This window comes from Ochotona princeps, chromosome X (genome assembly GCF_030435755.1).
Source record: "Ochotona princeps isolate mOchPri1 chromosome X, mOchPri1.hap1, whole genome shotgun sequence".
Classification (NCBI taxonomy): domain Eukaryota; kingdom Metazoa; phylum Chordata; class Mammalia; order Lagomorpha; family Ochotonidae; genus Ochotona; species Ochotona princeps.
In genome coordinates, this window is record NC_080865.1 from 102124853 (window position 1) to 102148362 (window position 23510).

The 23510-nt window shown below is 40.3% G+C and overlaps 1 protein-coding gene across 11 annotated transcripts in view; it reads left to right on the plus strand.

The window, feature by feature from the left end:
- Positions 1-15631, plus strand: part of FMR1 (fragile X messenger ribonucleoprotein 1) — a 38404-nt gene extending 22773 nt beyond the window's left edge. The window contains exons 10-17 of one of the 11 annotated variants that reach the window (XM_004587764.3): positions 1675-1784; positions 2587-2721; positions 3205-3267; positions 5550-5636; positions 8187-8382; positions 9879-10061; positions 10484-10566; positions 13194-15631. In XM_004587764.3, coding sequence (XP_004587821.1) covers positions 1675-1784; positions 2587-2721; positions 3205-3267; positions 5550-5636; positions 8187-8382; positions 9879-10061; positions 10484-10566; positions 13194-13355 — 1019 coding nt within the window. In that variant the 3' untranslated portion in view covers positions 13356-15631. The remainder of the gene's footprint in view (positions 1-1674; positions 1785-2586; positions 2722-3204; positions 3268-5549; positions 5637-8186; positions 8383-9878; positions 10062-10483; positions 10567-13193) is intronic. The other 10 variants (XM_004587765.2, XM_058658211.1, XM_058658214.1 and 7 more) reach the window with 10 other exon arrangements.
- The last annotated feature ends 7879 nt before the right edge of the window (positions 15632-23510 follow it).

Genomic DNA, 23510 nt, shown 5'->3' on the forward strand with positions numbered 1-23510 from the left:
GCTGGAAGCAGTCGTTTTCAGAATGTTTTTATATAAGATTTCGCAAGGGAGATGCCATAGCAGTATTTCACGACTTTTGCTTGAGTCTCAAAATGTTATTTAGGATATGTACACAAATTCTCCATCGAATATACACTCATATATCTTTTTCTGAAATTTTTCCTTTTTCTTCATCTTCTTTGCTAGTAATTTGCTTTATTCCATTAGCTGTGGTCAACATTAAAATCAGCATTAATTTAGGAAAATGTGTCATAGATGAAATACAAAGTCAGAGATAAATTCCACATGGTTTTTGTCTTGCCCCTGCCCTTAACTTTGCATTTGAAGAAGAGCAAAATAATTTAGAGGGGGCCTAGATCAGTGGTCCTGATTTACTGCTATTAGTGCTGTTCCGTGAACAAATAACCGATCTGCGAAAGTTCCCAAGGGATTGGGATAGCCCTGTGCAGTGAGAATTCCAAAATTATGGTCTGATCAGAAGAACCACAAGATCCTGTTGTCAAAGGGCCTTTCACTGGGCTCTTATCATACACACACTGTGTGTGTGTGTGTGTGTGTGTTACATCTACTTATGAAAAAATAATTGCCTATTTCAAGTAGTTGAAAACTTTGGGGTTTTAAGAGCTGTTACTGAAGAATAATTAAACTGGTTATAAGCTTTCTCATTGTGATGTTGTTATCTTAAAGTGTGCTCTCTTCATCTTTGACTAATCCCCTTCCTTACCTCTTCATACTTATTGTAACTTGTGACTTACGCACAGGAATAATAATCTGTTAACACATTGGCCCGAAGAATGGTGTTGTTTCTAGATGTATCTGGAGCTGCTGAATCCATTTGTCAACTTAGGATAGCTCTCATAAATGTATCATATCTGATTTTAAAAACTACTTAGCATGGAGGAAGAAGCAGATTTAAATCAGTTACACAGGAATTGAAATTTGCAGATATGTTGCCTATTAAGTCTACTTTATTTTTTAAAAGTTTCATAGTAAGAATGCTACACATCACAGTGCCAGCAAGTTTAAAGTGTTCTCTTGTGTGCGAGATAAGAGACTGCAAACCACAATAGCAATTACAATTGTTCAACTATTTCACAAATACCTTATCAAAGAAATTTAAACAATAATGACCAAATCAAACCAGAGATTAGTTTAAATTTGTGTTCCTGAGAAGAATATCTGGCTTGGTATTAAAATCTTACAAGTTGGGCCCGGCACAGTAGCCTAGTGGTGAAAGTCCTCTCCTTACATGCGCCAGAATCCCATATAGCACCTGTTCGTGTCCCAGCGGCCCCACTTTCCACCCAGCTCCCTGCTTGTGGCCTGGGAAAGCAGTCGAGGCTGACTAAAAGCCTTGGGACCCTGCACCCATGTTGAAGACCTGGAAGAACCTCCTGCCTTCAGAGCACCTAAGCTCTGGCCATTGTGGCACTTGGGAGGGTGAACCAGTGGACCAATCCTCTCTGTCTCTCCTCTAAAAATCTGACTTTCCAATAAAAATAAATAAATCTTAAAAAAATCTTATAGTTCTTTTGTGTATGTGTGTGTATTTGTGTATAATTTGTTTATGAATGAATGAATGAATGAATGTTATAAGGCAGTTTACAATGGGGTGTGTGCTTCAGCTTGAGATAATGTATTTTTAAAACCAAATATGCATTATTTATTTTTTAGGCAAAGTAATAGGAAAAAATGGAAAACTGATTCAAGAGATTGTGGACAAGTCAGGAGTTGTGAGGGTGAGGATTGAGGCTGAAAATGAGAAAAACGTTGCACAAGAGGAGGTATGTTGCAATATATATATTGTTTCTGGTTTGTCTAATAGAAGTTTTAGTTAACATTAATTTAGAGGCCTCTATAATATGTACATAATATGAACATAAATATTCTGAACAATCAGGCATGTCTGATGTAACTAGTTATATATTTGAACATAATGATCTCTGGCCTCCTGTGATGTGACTTTGAGTGGATCACTTTAACCTTTTCAAGTGTCTTTCAAATGGGAAGGCATACATTTAAAAAATGCAAAATATACATCATTGGACCTGGACACTAATGACACATTAATGAAATACAGGAAATTTTATGTTGCTGATAGAGCACTTTTCAAATGTTAATTTTGCTGGAAAAAGGACAAAATTGGGACACGGGTTCTGTTTTCTGGCATTTATCTTCGGCTTCTTTAGTTTGGGAACTGGGTGGTATATATGTTTAAATTTGAGCTTGAGGTGGGGGAGAAGTCTTGTCTTCCCCAAGGTCCGCATCTCCGGGTTGGTGACCCTGACCTTTATCTTCCTGGATAGATGCTTTGATGGATTGGGATGAGGTGAGAAGGGGGAGGTGTGCTTTTCCATCTGTTGGTTTACTTGCTGAAACTCAGTGTCATAGTTTTCATATATCTAGCCTTCTTTCAGGAAAGTGTCTTAGATGAGGCTTAAAACCTGTGGGATTGCTTCATAAGTTTTGTGTTCTGTACTGTTAAAATTTGTATTCTTAAAATATGATCATTGATACAATAATGTAGCTACCTAAAATTCTTAACATTTGGATTTTTTTTTTTGTCTTTTACATTTTTTAACCAAGGAAATTATGCCACCAAATTCGTTACCTTCCAATAATTCAAGGGTTGGAGCCAATACCTCGGAAGAAAAAAAACATTTAGATATAAAAGAAAACAGCACCCATTTTACTCAACCCAACAGTACAAAAGTCCAGAGGGTAAGAATTATTTGTCACTTTGAGTTACACTCTTAAGTTCAGTCAGATGTCTCAGTTGGTCTTTTTGGTACTTTCTCTGGTTACTTATATAATGCTTACGTTCTGTTTTTTCAAATCCGACTGCCAGGTTATGAAGTACCACAAATGAACTTGACACATACTTTTCAGCTTATTCACAGTGACATAGCTTATGGTGTAAATGCAAAATAGCAGTTACGCTTACTAGTTGCACTTTTCTTTAGAGGGTGGTCTTTTTGTTTCTGTTCTTTCTTTAAATTTTCAGGTGTTACAGCTCAAAATGTACCTTCTCTTAAATGCATTTGTTACTTAAAACCATGTTTTAGAGCCTTAGCTTCATTATGTGGACTAACCTAACTATTGAGAAATGGGTTTAGAAGGCCTACAGTGAAAGTCTTGCATTCACACTTGTGTGTATCATTGTTATAGTTAATGACATCACTTGCGTTCCTTATACTGCTTTAGGTATTAGTGGTTTCAACCACTGTAGCAGGGGAATCCCAGAAACCTGAACTTAAGGCTTGGCAGGTAGGAAAACATTCCTTGAAAAATACGTTTGAAGTTTAGATTTTAATGTTTAGTCTCCTTGTTGAAGAATGCAAGTGATCTTCATGGTTGGGACAGGTGCAGGAATGTTTATGGTTGTGTGAACTTATTTTCCTAACGATAAAGCTCAACACCTTCCCCGCCTTCTCCTACACACTCTGGAGGAACTGGAGTCACACTAAGGTACTTGGAGTTTTCTTAACGTCATCATACTCTGTTGCTTGTGTAGGTTTACTCTGCCTGGAATATTCTCTCTCCCCTACTTGCCACAACACTGACCTTATGCTGTGAAGGTTTTCTGTACTTAGTGCTGTTCTTGCGCCGTTCGCTGGGTTGCGAGCCTTCCCCTCTGTCCTTGAATGTGCTAACACCTGCTTTAGTACTTATCTATCTATGGAGAGAGATGCTTACCCCCTGAGAGCTGTTGACGAAGAAGATGCCATGACTCCCAAGAGGTTCAAAGCACAAGTGCCATTTTACAAAGAGAAGTGTAACTGAATGTGGATTGGATGTTCTTACAGCATGGGAAATCACTTTTTCTTGGTGTCTGTGTTGAAGACCACAGTCCTTTCTTCCTTTGGATTTGCTATCCAGCCTCGCTGAAGCAGTTCCTGGATACTCCCACAGTTTGGACACAGCAAAAATAATTTCGTTTGTTCCAAAATAAATCTAAGTAGATTTAAAAGCTGATTTTAGTGATAATCGACCTATTGGAAGAATATGGCATTTATTCCTTCATATGGTGTTTTGCAAAACAATGAAATGAGCGAATGCCGTCGTAACAGAATTGGGGAAAGTCAACACCCAAAAGGAAAGAGCCTGATCTCCAGGAAGGAGCTCTGATTCTTAAGCCTGCTCAGCTCGTACTTCACACGTTTGTTCTTTGGTGTGGAGAAGCCATGTGAAGCCTGTAGATTTTCACTGGCACCTAACTTTTCAGATAGTTGTTATACTAGCAGGCCTACTGGATCCTCAGCCTGTAAGCAGTGTTTGCTAATTCTTCGATGTTACTCCCCACCAATAGCTACATTCCTGTGAAGAGAAAAAAAAAAAAATCCCTTTTAATCCCCTCATGGCTTTAAGATGTGTGTTGATACCCTGATTGGATGCAGACCACAGCAGCTCGACTGTAGCCAGACCAAGCAAATGCAAGTTATTCAGAGTGGTACTTGGCTCAAAAATACGGCTTCGTACTTTGTCTCACCTTTAAATTTGCCTGAAAGTTAAAATGTATCCACACCAGAATTATCATATGATTTTCATTAGTCTCTTGTGAGTATCAGTAACAAGGTGCATTTCTTCAGAAGCAAGGTGTTGAACTGCTCACCAAGTTGAATGTCATTGTTGCCAGCTACTACTTACACAACTGTTCAGGCTTCTTAGCTTGTAACAAGAAATAGATTGTCATTTATACTGATGAACTAAAGGAACACTTTATGCCCTTTTAAAAATCTATCCTTACATTAAAGTGTACATTATACAGAAAGAGAAATGCAAACTTTCTTTGTAAGTCAGTCTTTTAAAACGTTTCAAGTATATTACTGAAATGTGAGCCTGCTAAACTTTATGTTCATAGATGCACCGAGGTGTTCTTGTGTTAGCAGATGAATTGTTGAGCTTTCATTATTTTGTTCCTTTGTGCTTTGTTTCTACTTGATTGATAACAATACCAAAATGGATATGGTTTTTACTTTTGTATCTCTGCTATCTAATTTTGAAATTTTTAAGTGTGGTAAATGAATTAGAATTTTTCAAGCCATTCATTTATTTGCTTAGATTTCTTATATTAGAGTTTGTATAATTCTGAATCTTATGTTTGTGGATTTTGCCAATATTTGATAGTAGTCTATAAAGCACTGGGTACATTTAAAGGACTACTCTGTCGATTCATCTTTATTCACAGATATGCAAAGTATACTAGCTATATTTGCTTTCATGCATTAATTATACTTCTAACAAATTTTTATACTTCCTGTTCACCAGTCCCTGTGCTAGGGATTGAGTCACTTTTTACATTTTTCAGATTAGTTCTTCATTTTTTCTTTAACACTTTAGTTGAATGTTTATTTCTCATATTAACAGAAATTGTGCCCCTACTCCTTCTGTGTGTGTATGTGTGTGTGTGTGTGTGTGTGTGTTTTGTGATATACTTCCTTAGGCTGAAAGATTTCCCCTTGCACACTCTCCCTCCCACTGTTTTCTCCTATATAATAAAAATAGTAGTCCTGCATTATTTGTATAGACTTGTTGTAATTTTTTTTCAGGGTATGGTACCATTTGTTTTTGTTGGAACAAAGGACAGCATCGCTAATGCTACTGTTCTTTTGGATTATCACCTGAACTATTTAAAGGTGAGAGCCAAATTTCTAATCCTTTTGCACTAATATATAAAAACTCCATTGTAAGTCTTTCAGCAATTCAGCAGTTAGGATTAATTCAGCTTGTATGCGCAATGTGTGATCAGTAAATAGGGAAAATGCTCACTGTCATTCGCTTTAAAATCGTTCTGAAAGCAACTCAGTTTTTCATCATTACAAATTTAAGATTGATATATTTATTGTTAATCAAATTCCTCTGTGTCCGCTAATTCTTAAGAACTTACATTCCATTTAGGTAATCTTGTACAGAGCCTTCTAATCTAGATGGTCTTTGCTAGATTTTCTGATTTGTTGCCAAATTTTGCGTCAGTAACACGTTGTTGTTCCTTTTATGTCACTTAATAAGAAAATCTCTGTGTTTCATAAAATCATCCTCTGTACATGAACATGTATCTATATATTTGATTATTCAGATTGTAAATAATTTATTTCTTCTTGTATTCGCCCATGTTAGTATCTGTCAGTTATGCCTGCTCTAGGTTTCTAGGTTGCAGCCTGGAGGCTGTAATGTGTAGTGGACAGAGCATTGGATTGCCAGTCTAGTGATTTGCTTCCTTCCTTTCTTTGGCCATGAACTAGCTATGCAACTTCAGGCAAGTTCCTTCCCTAGATTGGCTGCATTTTGAATGCTTTTTAGCCAAAATGTTCTGACTTAACAAAAATGGAATTTTATCCATTTTCTGCAGTTGCTTCTTTATTTCCATACGTATCAAAATCATGTAGCTCATGTTACGTAGTCTTTAAAAAATAATCAAACTTTCTGCTTTGCTTGTGTTGCTCTTCAAGAATTCTGGATAATTTCTTGAAGAAATACAAGGAAGTGATTTTGTCTTGGGCGTTTCATCCATGTTGTGGTGGTAGGCTGATTAAAGGTGGGAAGGCTTCATCTAGCAAGGTTTGCATGGGTAGGGTGCCTGCTTGATTTGCTTATGTGTTTTTTGTTTTACAGTGTGTTATATCTAACATTTTGAGTGATTTTCTTTATATTTCTGAACTAACTACAAAGATCTGGAGAGTTAAGGATGCATTATATCAAACCCTTTGTTCTTTTGACTCATGTTCTCTTAAAATCATTTTGTTGTTCACAGTTCTGTGTCATTTTTCATTATTATCAGCTGTCTTGTTGCCATTTCCCATCTGGCAACTCTCACCAAAAGTGATGACTTGTCCCAATGGAATAACCTAGAATGCAATTCTGTTTTGCAAGATATACCCAATACATGAACTATATCTTTGGAGGAAGGAAGCCACCATCTGCAGTCTTCTTTTTCTCAAGTCCTAGGCAGAGTGGAGTGCGGTTCACGGCACAGATGAAAGTCACTGAGATGCCACCTGAGCATTCCTCTCCAGATGTCATACCAAGGGCTAGGGAATTTAGTTTTACAGTGCCTTCTTCAGTAACTGTTTATAAAGACCAGAGGTGGGTGATGTCCAGTCTGCGGGCCGTGGAAGAGCCACAAAATCATTTGATCTGATCCTGCCAAGGCAATTGCAGGCAGGACTCAAAATTCAGTACATCTATAGCAGTCTTAATTTTTTATGTTGATAGTTTTGAATGGTGTACAGATGATTTTGTAAGCATACAGTTGGTCCTTGGCAGAAAAAAAAGTTTCCCACTCCTGGTTTAGACAGTCGCTTCAATGACCTTTGCTTAAATGAGACATCAGTGGTACCATAGGAAGGGATCTGGTTCCAAGTAGCCTGTCAATTAAATGTTTACAGATCGGTTGGCAAGACGGGTTTGAAAGGAGGGTTCATCTGGATTTGATAGAACCCAGTGTATTGGAAGCAGTTTGTGGCCTCAGACATATATTTTGGTCAGCTAAATTTGTGCTGTGTCTTGATCTCACAGAGTTGTGGTCCTGTAGAGTTTTGAACACATGCTAATACCCCCTTGATGTTTTAGTCAGATATTAAATAGTTTTTTTTTCCCTTAAGTAAGGAATATTAACATTTTCAGTTCATGGATAATAATCATTCCTTAATTGTATAATTGTATCCAAATTAAGTATATTCATATTTTAAAACAAAAATAGGCCTATACTCAATGCTTTTGTAAACTTAAGTCATTATCTTGCAAATCTGTTTTAATTAGAATAGCTTCAATGTGTGGTTTTTAAGGTTAGTTGATTTATCTTAAATATTATTGATCTGTATTCATAAATTTTAGCATTGTTTTATTCAATGTTTTCTCATCAAAAAGTCCCAAATCTATCATATCTGCCTTAGAAAAGTGGAATAATAGTGTCAAATCAAGTGACTTTAAGTTCTGTTTAGAATGATTGTAACATTGCATGTTTTGGTGATGTCTCTAATTCAGGATATAGATAATCTCTTCCCTGTGGTTATTTTTTTTTAAGGAGACCTTTCACTTTCTGACAATTCTGTGTGATGCTGTTTGCTGTAAATTTAGAACTGAAATTGAAGTATTTCTAGTATACCTTTTATCTGATGAAAAGGAGAAAGGTATTATTAAGTAAAATGTCAAATTATTTTTACTCTTCTCTTGTATATTTTAAATAGGAAGTAGACCAGTTACGTTTGGAGAGATTACAGATTGATGAGCAGTTGCGACAGATTGGAGCTAGTTCTAGACCACCACCAAATCGTGCAGATAAGGAAAAAGGCTATGTGACTGATGATGGTCAAGGAATGGGTCGAGGGAGTAGACCTTACAGGAATAGGGGGCACGGCAGACGTGGTCCTGGATACACTTCAGGTACAAACTAAGCATTTTACTCAGTAAGTTTATCTTTTCCTAGACTTAATAGCTGCTAACCTCTGATATTCATTAGTACCCCATTATAACAGTTTCTCACTATGTGGTTTCCAATTCCCAGTGGGTTATATGATGTTGTAAGAGACAATAAAAACATGATGACAAAGCGTGTAGTTCCCCGGGCAGGTATGGGTACTGTCCATGTTCTGACTGGGGATCGATCTGCTTAAGCCCTGTGTACTGATGTCCCAAAGGCCTCTCCTGATTCTATTACTGGGTAGGCATTTGTACATTTCATTTGTACTGCGGCTCATTTTATGCCAGGCATGTGCTGGTCATAGTTTTGGCTGCAGTATCCTATGGGTCATGGAATGATTTCCAAGTGGCATGGTCAAAATCAGGCCTAGGCACAGTCAAGAAGTAGGCAGAGTTTCTCTTTGCCTTTCCAGCTCTTCTGTCCTTGCTTCTTTCTATTCTCCCTCCCTGTACTTTTCCGTTAACCTGGTCCTCCCTGCCAGTGCGGTGCCTATTGTTTTTCTTGCTCAGTTGTGTATCTACTATATAACTTTCTAATGATGGTATAAGGTATAATCCATCTCACAAATATTTGCATTTCAAAAAAAAGAACTCTTAACATGGAAAAAACCTACAAGATCCACAGAAATGAAGCTCTAATGATGAAGCTAGAATTGGTTGTTAGCTCCAACAGAGGAAGAGAGGTACTAGAGTGATATTCTGGAGTCCGGGAGAGCCGCCTACGCTTAGAGCCAGCCTTGAACCTAACCCCATCCCCTCTCCCAACAATCTACTCTTTTGCCTATGAATTTCCCCCACACTGTAGAACTCTTTTCCCCTATTCCCATCTCCTGTGCTTTAATCCCCTGACACAATGGTTTATTAGAGTAACACTTTTATTAATGATCAGTTGGTCTCTTGGGAGTAGGAGGGAAAATTATGAAATGAGCATCAGGCAGACATTTCCCTTTCAACAAGGTCCAAACCCTGTCCCTCTTTGGAGACAGTTGTCACAATGGCTTTCGGCACATCTCTGAACAAAAGCATCCATTACCCTCTCTCTGTGGCCCGGTCTTGTTAAAAGGAGCTCTCGTCAGTGAGGTTTTATTTGTCAGATGTTGAATTTACCTGTTGTAGACAACTTTTCCTCCAGAGAGCACAGATGTGTAAAGGAACACAGATGGTTAATGAGATGTCACACTTGGGTTTGAACTTAGGTGACAACAATAAAATGCCTTTTTCAAAAAGGAAACCCAAAACTGTTTATGACCAAAAATTAACTACAATATTTCAGTGCCCTTCAATTTGAATTTAAAAGCTTTATGTTTTACAAAGTGGAAGATGATTGTTTTATTTTGGTGGGCTTACAAATTGAGAAAGTATTGCATTACCCCCCCCCCCCCGAAACGTCTCTGGAAGCTTCTTTTAACCTTTTTTTTTTTTAAGTTGGACAATGGTATATAACTTTTAACTCTCGATAGGAACTAATTCTGAAGCATCAAATGCTTCCGAAACAGAATCTGACCACAGAGATGAACTCAGTGATTGGTCATTAGCTCCAACAGAGGAAGAGAGGGAGAGCTTCCTTCGCAGAGGAGACGGCCGGCGGCGTGGTGGGGGAGGAAGAGGACAGGGAGCAAGAGGACGTGGAGGAGGCTTCAAAGGTACAGAGGTTTGCATTATTAACGAAGAAAGCAAGGAACTCCGGATGATGTGATGAAATATTACCAGGAGCTCATCTTACCTGTTTTGCCCTAATCACCATAGGACAAACAGGCTCTTATTTGTGTGGTACCTAATAAAATCGTAGATAGCCTTCCTTTATGGTTCATGTAGAACACGAGGTTAAACATTGCTTCTTTGAAGATTCTAAACATAGCATCTGGTTGCTATTTTATATTGACCCGTAACGCTGCTGATGCAGAATTGTAATAATTTTGTAATATTTGTTTGCAGCAGGCTACATTAACTGTTATGTAATTAGAAATTTTTGACTGTTGATGACACACTAGAGCCTATGGTTTGTCTAAATAGAAGGTGGGAGGTAAGAATCAATAACTTAAACTTTTGGAAAACCTTGCTATAGGAAACGACGATCACTGCCGAACGGATAATCGCGCACGTAACCCAAGGGACGCTAAAGGAAGAACAGCGGACGGATCCCTTCAGGTAAACTCCAAGTCATTGCAGTGTGCAAGGGGGAGATCTGGGAGTTGATGTTTATGTTTATACAGATGTAGAATTACAGATCAAGTATATGTGACATACTTTCCCTTCAATGTTACAATTGTATGTAGTTTTACACCTTGATGAAAACTACGCAGATAAGATTTCTCTAGGGAATATGCAATCTGTATTTGTGAAGCTTTGACAGTAACATTGCAATTTTAATAACCTGTTTGTGAGCCCTCACTTCGCCCAAAGAAGAATCATCCTAGGAAATAAGAAGAGTAAGCTCTGTGGATATGTCCTCCCTTCCGTTACAGGGGCACGGTATTTCAGTGAGGAAAACAAAGTTCTGTCTCCCCAGCAATGCTCATGACAGCTGCTGCTCGGCATAGCTCCGTGCCGACTCAGGGAGCTGCTAGCTCATGCACAGGGACTCCGAGGGCCCCATCGTCCTCAGTGGGAAACGCCCAGAGCGATGATTTTTCAGTGAGCACTGAGCATGTCTAGGCATCTTTGGCTAAGTGCTTTGTGTGTGTGTGTTATCTCATTTCTTCATCCAGCAGCTCACTGTTGTTGAGCAAGCTGAAGCTTCAGTCCTGCGTCCACGGTCACATAGCTGGCATATGGGGGGAAGATACTCAGCTTGGGGTCTGATTCTCAGAATGAACATTGCCCGTTTCTATAACGTTCAGCTCTCAAGGCAAGTGGTTAGGGTTCTTGCTAATTGTGTAACCACAATTCAACATTCTAGAACCACACTCAACATTAAAGATCTTATGGTGAAACCTTGCAATGGAATATTCCTAGGATTTCATAGCAGCTTTCGTTTTTTAAAGAAATAACAAGAAACATTCATTTTTATTGGAGAGACAGCTTTAGAGAGAGAGAGAAATAAAGAACTTTCATCTACTGTTTTAATCCCCAAATGACTACAGCAGCAAGAGCTAAACCGATCATAAACCAGGAGCCAGGAGCTCTTCCAGGTCTCCCACGTGGGTGCAGGGTCCCAAAGACCTGGGCCATCCTTCACTGCTTTCCCAGGCTATAAGAAGGGAGCTAGATGTGAAGTGAAGTAGCCAGGGCACGAACAGGTACCCATATGGGATGCTGGCAATTGCAGGTGGAGGATTCACCAGTTGAGCCATAGTACCGACCACATAGCAGCTAAGTGTTATGTATTAGTGGGTTCGTAAGAACTTACAGAAAAATTCTTGTGCCTAGCTAAGAAGATTGACAAATAAATGTCTATGTATGTCATTGACAAAAATATAAAGTATATATGTACTGTTTAGGTAATTCCCCACTGAATTCGGTGGTCTTAACAGTCTGACCCTGTTAGTTAAAAGTATGCATAGTTCTATTTAAAATGCAGTATTGAATAACAGTTATGTTTTCTATATGAAAGTAGGTAGAAGATCAAAGCACTGAACCTTTGATGACCCAACAGTTAAACATACTTTTAACTTAAAAATCAACCATTTGGGGGTATTTTTCAGCATTTGTACTGAAAGTAAATAAATACTTAAGAGTTGTTTAAGATCAATTTGTCAAGGTTTTCCTTTGGTATAACATCTAGAATTCTGTTAACTATGTTCAGTGTTTGCCCTTAAATTTTTTTGTAGCTCTTCAAAAAAGAAATTTTTAACTTGTTTTTGTTATTAGAAAGGCAAATTTACAGAGAGGAGAGACAGAGATCTTCCATCTGCTGGTTTACTCCCCATATGATTGCAATGGGCAGAGCTGAGTTGTTCTGAAGCCAGGAGTGTCCTCCTGGTCTGTTATGTGAGTGCAGGGTCCCAAGGACCGGCTCATCCTCCTCTGCTTTCCCAGGCCATAAGCAGGGAGTTGGATGGGAAGTGGAGCACCCAGGACATACACTGGCACCTGTATGGGATCCCAGTGCCTTCGGATGGAGGATTAGCCATTTGGGCTAATCCGGCCCCAGAATCTAAGTTTCTTTATGGCCTTCTAGGATTTGTCTTTCCACAAATTATTGTCTCCAAACTTGTTTGTGGAAAAACAAATTAAAATGTGTTTCTTGTGCTTCAAAGAACATCGTATTTTTTTTTCACTATGTATTTACCATGACCTTTTGGAAGATCTGTCATACAAGCTAGAAACCAGGGCTCATGTTGTTCTGCTGTAAGCTGATGGAGTTCAGTCTAGAGAAACACATCTGGGACAGATGTAAAACTTCAAAGTAAAGGCTAATGAGTGAGTTCGTTGAGTTCTTAACCTGCTTGTCAGGATAAGTAGGCATTATTTCTTCTCCTAGGTATCAAAATCTTTGGAGAATAATCTTTTTGAGCTCTAGTGTTAGGGTCATGTATAACAACTGATAATCGGTACAAGTAGTTGATTTTAACCGTTTCCTACTGTTTTATTCTGCTTAAAAGAAGACATGGTAGGAGTGTGAGTATCTCTTAACTTATGCAATGAGATGACTGTTGTGTTCCAGTTCAAGAAGAGTGCTTTAAAATGAAACCCGATAAAGACTCACTCGTATATCCTTGCACTTCTTATATTATCATCTCCTTTTCCCGTATGATATGTAGCCTTCACACTTTTTGTCAGGCCAGTGACATGAGGATATGATCTCTATATATAACAATTATAACTTGTTTTAGATCAGAGTTGACTGCAATAATGAAAGGAGTGTCCACACTAAAACATTACAGAATACCTCCACCGAAGGTAATCGGCTGCGCACGGGTAAAGAGCGTAACCAGAAGAAGGAAAAGCCAGACAGCGTGGATGGTCAGCAACCACTCGTGAATGGAGTACCCTAAACCGCAGAATTTGGAAGTTCTGTTTCCTATACCATTTCTGTAATTCTTATTCCATATTAGAAAACTTTGTTAGGCCAAAGACAAATAGTAGGCAAGATGGCACAGGGCATGAAATGAACACCAATTCTGCTAGGAATTTTTTGTTTGTTTTTGGTACTGACCATAAGCAACACTTTTGACATTTGCACAAAAATATCTTGAAATTTGGATTCTTGCTTTTAAATATACTTAGCACTTCAGGGCGGGATTTTCGTTTTATCTTTCAAAGTACTGAGCAGTGATATTCTTTGTTAATTTGGACCATTTTCCTGCATAGGGTGAGAACTCACCAGTACATTTCAATTTTTGGAATAAATAGCATTTATGGTAATCATACTAGACTTCTATACTCAGTCTCAGAAAAGTCTCCATGAAATGCTATGTCATTTCATGTCCTGTGTCAGTTTATGTTTTGGTCCACTTTTCCAGTATTGTTGTGGACCCCGAAATGTGTGTGATGTGACATTTGTCATTTTCATTAGCAAAAAAAAAGTTGTATGATCTGTGCCTTTTTTATATCTTGGCAGGTAGGAATATTATATTTGGATGCAGAGTTCAGGGAAGATACGTTGGAAACACTAAATGGTCAAGATGTAGCAAACCCTGTCAAACATTAGTACTTTCTAGAACAATGCATGCTTTGCATATTTTTTCTTACATAAACATCAGGTTAGGCAGTATAAAGAATAGGACTTGTTTTTGTTTTGTTGCACTGAAGTTTGACAAATAGTGTTATTGAAAGGGATGTGTAATTTTTATGTATAGACTGGAGAAGAAATAACTACTCTTCATTTGAGAGAGGCACAAATGTTTTCAGCTAGGAACAATTCTGGGGCGAAAGTCAGTCGAATATGCCTGCTCTTTGGCCTGATGACCAATTTTAACTTAGATCCTTTTTTTATTTTGTCCTCCAACTTTTGTGAAGTTTTTCATATTTTGATTTCGAAGTTACTTTTCTGAGAAAACGAAGGTCATTTCCATGATAAGCGTAATTATCCTGTAAAATGCAGGTACTTTGTCTAAGGAACTTGGGAAGCAGGTGAAATGTTTTGTAAACTTTGAAATATAAGGCCTGACATATAAGCAGAATCATAAAGCAGAATAGAATCGGTTAACAAATAACACAATTTTTTGATTATGTTTTTCTCTTTGTTTTTTTATGTGTTTGGTTTCGGTTTTGTTTTTTGTTTTTCTTTTTTAACTAATAAAATTTGATGAGGAAAAATATGTGAAGGACCTTCACTCTTAAGATGTTATATTTTTCTTAAAAAGTAACCCCAAGTTAGGGGTACCACTGAATCTGTACAGAGCCGTGCAAGCCGAAGTTCTGCCTCTGATGTGTTTTGTGAGTTTGTTTCTTTGAATTTTCATTTTACAGTTATTTTTCCTTGCATACAAATAAGCATATGAAATGGCAACAAACTGCACATGATTTCACAAATATTAAAAAGTCTTTTAAAAAGTATTGCCAAACATTAATGTTGATTTCTAGTTATTTATTCTGGGAATGTATAGTATTTGAAAACAGAAATTGGTACCTTGCACACATCATCTGTAAGCTGTTTGGTTTAAAATACTGTAGATAATTAACCAAGGTAGAATGACCTTGTAATGTAACTGCTCTTGGGCAATATTCTCTGTACATATTAGCGACAACAGATTGGATTTTATGTTGACATTTGTTTGGTTATAGTGCAATATATTTTGTATGCAAGCAGTTTCAATAAAGTTTGATCTTCCTCTGCTAAATTGATGTTGATGCAATCCTTACAAATGATTGCTTTTAAAGTTTTAAGATAGGAAAAGAAATCTATAGAAAGTGTTCTGTTACAAAGTGTAACTGTTACCACTGGCGATGTCACATGTCATAGGAAGTTAGCTGTTATCTACCAACTTTGAAGAACTTAAATCTTGTTTAATAAAACAAGTGAAAGATCCAAGTGGTACAAAAATGCAGTGTACCATTACAATATGCACTAAGTCTTTTTTTTTTTTTTTTACCAAGGCTGAATCCAGCAAGGCGCTAACTTGCTTAAATGTGAAATACTAACTTCTAAAACTGTAATTTGATTCACATGTTTTCAAATGGAGTTGGAAGTTGATTCATATTTCAATATTTGTGTGCTAAACGTGTATGTTTTCAGTTCAAAGTCATGATGTTTTTAAAATCTTATTAAAGTTTCAGAATCTGAAGATTGTTTATCTAGATGTAAATTTTTATTAAAAACTTGCACTTACGAAAAAGCAAAAAATTAGTCTGACAGATGTTTGCTCCGGCTTTACATTTCCTGAAAAAACGTAATGGGAGAATGTTACTTATGCAAAGCAAATGTACGTTGCAAATCATCCTTTCTGTGTGCTTAACAGGCAAAAGTGAACATGTGAAAATAAGTCTCCATATTTTCACAGCATTTCACCTGTGACCTGCAAAAGGCCCATACATGGAAAAGGTGACAGCACCTAAGTTGCACCTGCTGTTAGAATCTGAAATAACATGGGGCAGCCCCTACACTGATGAGCTTTTTTTTTTTTTAATCAGAAAAAGGAATGCCTATCTTCAACTTTCTGTGTTTCCACTGTGGTTCTTCTTTGCCTCTTCACTGCATATCTGCATCAAAGCACAGAGTACTAGCGTTCAAAGAAGCTGTAACATTCGAAGTTGCCAGTGCAGCCCAAATGTAGTTCTCTAGTCTGACTCCTACAGGGCTCCTCAATAGGAAGGTTGCTGAACCAAAAGTGAAGTTGGCTCAGATCCCAATCCTGTGCTTCTTCAGAGATGCTAACTATATTCCTATACATGTAGTCTGGAACACAGATGGATAGGGTACTCATCAGTCCTAGATTTAGTAAACACTGGCCCAAGAAACACAACTTGTAATATGGTCCACTCCACAGCAAATTAACGTCCCTGACAGATTTAGGGACTGATATTACCACAGATGTCGTTGCTGTGTTTTCTGGTCTTATGTCAAACTGTGTTTGCATGGATGTGTCCATTTCCCTTGGCCTAGCGCAGTATGTATAAAAACATTCCAGATGGGTGCAGCCATGGTGATGCCTCCTGGAGGATACTATGCATTAGTCCCGTCAAATCTCTGAAGCTGCCTGCACTTCCAGAGTGTGCTGGAATTGTGCAGATAAAACACCGTCGGGGGTGGGCATTATGGGGAAACAGATTATGCCACCACTCGGGTTATTTGCCTGCATTCAGGGCTCATGGCTCTGTGCTTCCAATCCAGCTTCTTGGCAGTGTACACCCTGTGAGGCAGCAAATAATAACCCAGCTACTTACTTGCCATCTACACGAGAGACCCAGATGGAATTATTGGTCCCTGGCTTTGGCCTGGCCTGGCCGAGACCTGGTTCTTGCGGATATCTGTGGAGCAGATGAGAAGTAGAAGGTCTTTATTTCTGTGTTGCTCTGCCTTTCAAAATTAAAAGAAAAAAATTAAAGTTACTTACCGTGAAGTGAGAAAGAAAACATTGCTGTCATGCAAGGTTTATAGCCATGTCCAGGAGGGAGCAGTAGGCCATGCCACTTCAGATTCCACAGACGTGTATAGGCAGTGAGGAAGCCCGGCGTCTCTGCTCCCCACCCCCCAGTTACGTATCATTGTGGTTTCACTAGTGGCTACCAGGGCACTTACAATGCCACATGATGAAACTTTTTACAACCATTACTAGCACTTGACATCCAATCCTAGAGCACTGTGATGGCAGCTCTTGGGACACCGGCACTCTAACCATGTGGCTCATGAGTGCTTCAAACGTGGCTCCTCAGGATTTGCATTTTAAGTGTAGAATGCACAACATTTTGAAGACCTTGATCAAAGAAAAGAATGAAAAAAATCTCACTTTAACAAATTTAATCATTGGAATGTTAATATTTGACATCTATTAACTACGTCATTAAAATTGTACCTATTTATTTTTACATTTTTAGTGACTGTTAGATCATTTAAAATTACATATGCAGGTCACATTATACTGAAATGGGTGGGGCTAGAGAAGCAGAAGCAGGCCACTCACACAGACATTGCACAGCCTAATAAGGGAAAACTAGTGGCCTCTCTGACACTGTACGACGGGGCTGTGGCCTGTAGGCCTGTGTGCCTATTACTGACCAACACATCCTGCCTGCACTGGGGAATGCTGCTCAAGCATCTACAGAACAATGGCCTCGGATCCAGCATCCACATCCTGCAATAGATTCACTCTACCAGATCTCTGAGATGACTGTCAGTAAGGGTACCGTTGGAAAAGCATGAGTCACTCGTAATTGAACTGTTTAATATGTGGATTAGTTAATCATGTTCAAGGAATGGAATTCTGAGGTGAGGGCATTCAGATAGCAAAAAATAGGCTCTGCAGAAGACTACCATTCTAAAGCCCAGTGAGGCTTCTTTTTACTCTCAAAAGCTCAAAAAAGATCACAGAATTAAAACCAAGACCTTTGAGAAAAGACTGCTATCCAATTGGTACTGACACAGTTGTAACTTAAAGGCAGCACCCCATAAGGCCAGAACTTAAATCATTGAGGAACTATGGTGCTGCTTTGGAGAGTGTGGGAAACTGGAGATTGGGTCCAGCTGGTGCTACTGGAGTGTCTGTTTCCCACCAGAGTGAAGAACTGCCGCCCTGCACCCTTAGAGCCCTGGACAGAACCTGGTGTGGCGCATGTGGTGAAGGAGCAATATGACACAGAGTTCCAGTTTCGGCATCACAGTATAGTTTAGAATTGAGTGACAATACCTTAACACTTGGCCAAGTGTGACAAGCAGGAGTAGGGAGTAAAAATTTTATCCCCCACTAAGTGCAAATCAATTCCAAGGAAAGGTATTTGCCCACCCAGTAGGTACTGGGATAGCTGTGCTACCTACCATGTCAAGCATAGGCTCAATGCCAGCCTTGGTTTCAACAATTGGTAGTATACAAAGAAGCCTGTTGACTGATGGGATAGTCCCTTCCATGGTAAACAATTGCAATGCAATGCTAGGCTATCTTGACAGTGGTAAGTGTTGGCAAGCAGTGGCAGTGCTGCTCTGAATATATGTCTAGAACTTCAGTTGCTTTTGGCAACAAAGCATTCTGCTCACTGATGAATGAAATGTACCTTTACCTTTACACACATTGATGGGCTTCTGTTAAAGGATTCACCCCTTGCTCAGAACATTAGGCCACCAAACACAATATTTAAAATCATACAGATGCTATTCTCCCTATGGAAACAAACATACCTCATGCACGGGCTCAATTAAAAAGCTGTATAATGTAGTTTTCTCCAAGAAAGGACCACAGATTAAGAAAAATCATAGCATCTGGAGAGACCAAGTCAGTTAAGCTTGTGAAGCATCCTGTACATGGTGACCTAAGGGATCCATGTTCAGACCTACCGCAAGAACAAATCTGTCGTGAAGAGCTGTGATTTGACATACAGAGAAGCTACTGACAGGCCCAGAGCCTGCACTCCTTGGCTGCTGCATAAGCTTGCAATTCCAGGTAAATGTGGCATGATGCTACATGGGGACTGGCTCATGCTGAATGATTTAAGTGTGTGTTCCTTGCCCCTACACATGGGTATGCAGAAGGTCCTGACTGCTTTGGACACACACTCTATTCAGGTTGCTATCCACTTCTCCTAGGTAACACACGTGTATTTAAGGCTTTGACTGACTCACCTTTGCTATATATTTAAATGTCCTTAATTTCATGACAACTGAACTTATAGTCAAGCAGCAGTGCGCCAATGGCCTTATAAGTGTATGGAGTTCACTAACTCCCGTGTTCCTTTCCACTCCTGTGAATCAGGTGCAACTTTGTGCTAGAAATATCAGCTCCTGCAACAACTGTGCTGGTCTTTTCAACAACAAGCTCAGTGCTGGGAACTAGCACAATTCTCTAGATGTGTACACTGACACATCCCTTGTCTTTGTGCAGGTCCTCTGATAGGTAGAAGCCAGGACAGGATTACGTGTGTGATATAGTTTTTGGATAAACACTTGTGAAAGATGACAAGCAGGAAATTTGTGAAAGTCAAGGGAGAATTCAGACTGTGCTGTGGATTTGACATGGCTGAAACAAAGGGAAGAAAGGAGAACTGAATGGGTAGACCGAAATACAACTCAGTTCTAAGAGTTTTGCATCCAGGCTGCTGGGAGCCCCCTGAGCCACATTTTAAAGGGATTCGGTTCAGCTTCCAGGCCACTTTTGCTTCTGCCCTGCGAAAGCAGCGCAGAGGTAATTCAGGATCTGCACCCATGAGGGCAACCCAAGGACTTCAGGCTCCTGGCCTCAGATCAGCTCAGCTCCTACCCTGGCAGCCATTTGGCGAGTGAAACTGTGGGTGGAAAACCTCTCTGTCTCTCCTCTCTGTAAAATCTGCATTTCAAATAGAAATAAATCTTTTTTTTTTTAGAAATATCTATTTTAAAGGCACAATTACAAAGAGGAAAGAAAGCGAGGGAGAGAAAAGGAGGAAGAATATTTTTTTCTATTGATTCAAACCCATATGACCACAGCCAGGAACCTGGAACTCCATCCATGTCTCACAGATAGGTGCTGGGCTCAAGGATGTGGGTCATTTTGTTCTACCTTACCAGGCACATTATTGGGAAGCTGGATCAGTACCCATATGGGATGCCAGAGTTTGCAAGTACCCATATGGGATGCCAGAGTTTGCAAGCAGCAGTTGAACTTCCTATATACCACAATGTTGCCCACAGAAGAATTTTTCTTTTAGACACTAAATTAACAGGCACTTCTTTGTAGCACGCAAACTAGCAAAAAGCATCACTATGTTGCCCGAGGTGATGGATCCTGATAATCGTTAAGTGTTAGGTGTTGCAGGAAAAGTAAACCAATAAATAAATAAATTCAAAAGCTATTGGGGATGAAGTTGTGACACTGCATGTGAAGACACCATTTGCAGTACCTGTGGTTATTCACAATAGCTGATTGGGATGTGGGTGAGTTGGGATAGGCTGCAGCAGAGTGTGGCATACACACAAACCGGGGATGGGTATGAGCCTGGTGGGGATTATTGGGGGTTGCCCTAACTAGGCCGCGGTGCCTGCTGGTTTGCATGAGGACTGGGTCTGTGGTGGACTGGCTGGGATGGGCCACAACACATCCGTTCATGTGAGAGACAGGGTTGAGGTGGAACTGACCAAGCTGCATCCACTGGTATATGCATTGCCTGGTGCAAGTGACAGACCAAACCTAACCACGCACTAGCTGGCTCACATGAGTCAAGTCTGAGGTCACCCCAGTTGAGGTTTCGTAGAGAACTCCCCGACTCAGACTGCAGACACAGGGAAAATCACAGGATATGTGGTCTGACATTGGCATGCATGTGTCTGGACTGGGACCCCTCGGTTGCTGATACCTGTGCAGTGGACAGCATGTCCAGACGCACATGGGGGCCATGGCAGTGGCCAGCTCATCTAGGCCAGCTGGGGATGCCAACAGCCTCTTCAGAGAATGGAAAGCAGAACAGGTTGGACAATAATCCTGGTCAAGGTTACAGCTTGCTCCTGGGACTGTGGATGCACTAAGGTGGACTGTCAACTGGTAAACCTTGGAAGACTTTCTCACCCCTGGAGCAGGGAAATTGACACCTCAGGGCTATTGAAATTACTCAAATAACACCCTCACAACACTTCCTCACATCAAGGTATCTACAGTGTCATCAATGGCCAGTCTCCCACTTCCGAGTGCTGATAACAGTTTGACAGTGAGGAGCAGCCCTCTTCCCTTCCTTCCGTTTGGACACAGGAGGAAAAAAATAAACAAACCTATGTCCCACCCACCTTCTCCACATCTGATCCTTCCCGCATTAATTAGAGGCTCAAGTGGACCTACATGCATCTCAACTATGTAAACAATATTAAAAATTAGTTACAAGACACTGCTTGAGACACTGGCATCCCAGTTTGAAGCAACTCTGCTTCTGACCCAGCTCAGGAGGCAACAGCAGATAATGGCCAAAGCGCTTGGGGCCCTGCAGGCCACATGGGAGGCACAGAGGTCCAGGTTTTTGGCTTCAGCCTGCTGCAGACCAGGCCATTACAGCTTTCTGGAACATGAACTAGTAGATGAAAGATCTTTATTCTCTCTCTCTGTCTCTCTGTGTGTGTGTGTGTGTGTGTGTGTGCGCGCGCACGCATGCATACTCATGCACATACAATTGCCATCTCCATTGTTTTGCCTTTCAAATAAACTAAAGCTATTAACAGTTTTGTAGACAATTTTTAGTCAAATATGTTTTCGAAAAACTGAGGCTTTTTTTTTTTTTAAGATAAAAAGGGATCTGGTGGGCCCGGCGGCGTGGCCTAGAGGCTGAAGTCCTCCCCTTGAAAGCCCCGGGATCCCATATGGGCGCCGGTTCTAATCCCGGCAGCTCCACTTCCCATCCAGCTCCCTGCTTGTGGCCTGGGAGAGCAGTCGAGGACGGCCCAATGCATTGGGACCCTGCACCCGCGTGGGAGACCCGGAAGAGGTTCCTGGTTCCCGGCTTTGGATCGGCGCTCATCGGCCCGTTGTGGCTCACTTGGGGAGTGAATCATAGGATGGAAGATCTTCCTCTCTGTCTCTCCTCCTCTGTGTATATCTGGCTGTAATAAAATGAATAAATCTTTTAAAAAAAAAGGGATCTGGTGCCATGAAAGCCAGCATGCCACACAGGTGCTGATTTGCAGCCCACCCAGCTCCCTGATTGTGGCTTGGGAAAGCAGTGGAAGATAGCCCAAGTGCTTATGACCCTGTACCCATGTGGGAGACCTGGAGGAAGCTCCTGGATCCTGGCTTCGGATTGACTCAGCTCTGGCCGTTGTGGCCATTTGATGAGTGAATTAGCTGAAGGGGGCTCTTTCCTCTCTTGTCTCTCTGTAAACTCTGCTTTTCAAATAAAAATAAATAAACCTTTTTAAAATGTCAGTTTTAGTTTAAAGAGATAAAAGGGTAGTAGGTTTTTTTTTTCGTGACACATCCTTAAAACCTAAAGAATGATATTTATAGATGAGAGATGGAGAAATTGCAAAAGCGAGAGCAAGTCATATTTAAAGAATCATTTGAATTTGAAACCTTATCCTTCTTACCCATATGGAATGTGATTAAAACTGGCAAAGACAATAGAATAAAATTAATAAAAAACTTTCGGAAGACCAGAACATAGTAAGAATAGGATGACAGTAGAGTCAGGTATCCACACCACTTATAACCCGGAGTGTGGTAGCTTTGCAATGGAAGCATTGCTCTCCGTCAGCGGGTGTGCCCAAGCCAATGCAATGAGCGCGATTTTGTGGAGTGGACTGATTTGAGAGCCAGAAGGGGGCGCAATGCTCTCATTTCAACAAGGCGCTGAACCTTGGCGGAAGCTACTTCGGGCCACCCAGTTTATGAGTGGTGATGAGTGTCACCTTTGTGCTCCTCACACATTTATTCTCTGTGGTTTATTTATGTGTGATTCAATGTCACGGTCTCCAAAAGGCAAATATTGTTCTGTCTGAAAACTACTACACCTCCAACAATCTACTCCCGCGCACCCACAGACGCTTTAGCCACCTAGAATTCATCCCAGCCTCGGCACAGAGTGAGTACTTTCTGCCACAAAGGCAAGGCACCGCTGAAGATGGCGCCCACAAAGCGCCAGTGGCTCTTGTGGTGGAGGAGCTGATGGCTTAGTTTGCGTTCATTAACATTCACATTGAACTAGGTACATTTCGTTGCTGGCTGCTTTAGTGAACATGGCAAGGAATTCCCAGCCAAGGCTAGAGTCTAAATTCGGTACTCCCTTTTGTCAGTAAGCAGTCATGTTAATGGTGCAGGCCTCAAGCCTCATTCATTTACCAAGCATCTAAACTGGTCAGGCTTTGCGAGGGGACACGAGCGTACAAGACAGGCGGGGGGGTGGAAGGGGGGGGAGAACTTGGAATGAACCAGAAGGCGTCAAGAGAACCAGGCTCAAGTCTCGCGAGAGTTTTCACGTGAAGAGAGCGTCAACCTGCCAAGGGCTTCTAGAAAGCACGCCACCACAGGGCTTCTGGGACAAACGACCACGAGGCAGCGAGGCGAGCAGTGAACAGTGAGGTGGCTTCTTAGTGAACCAGGCAGAGAGCC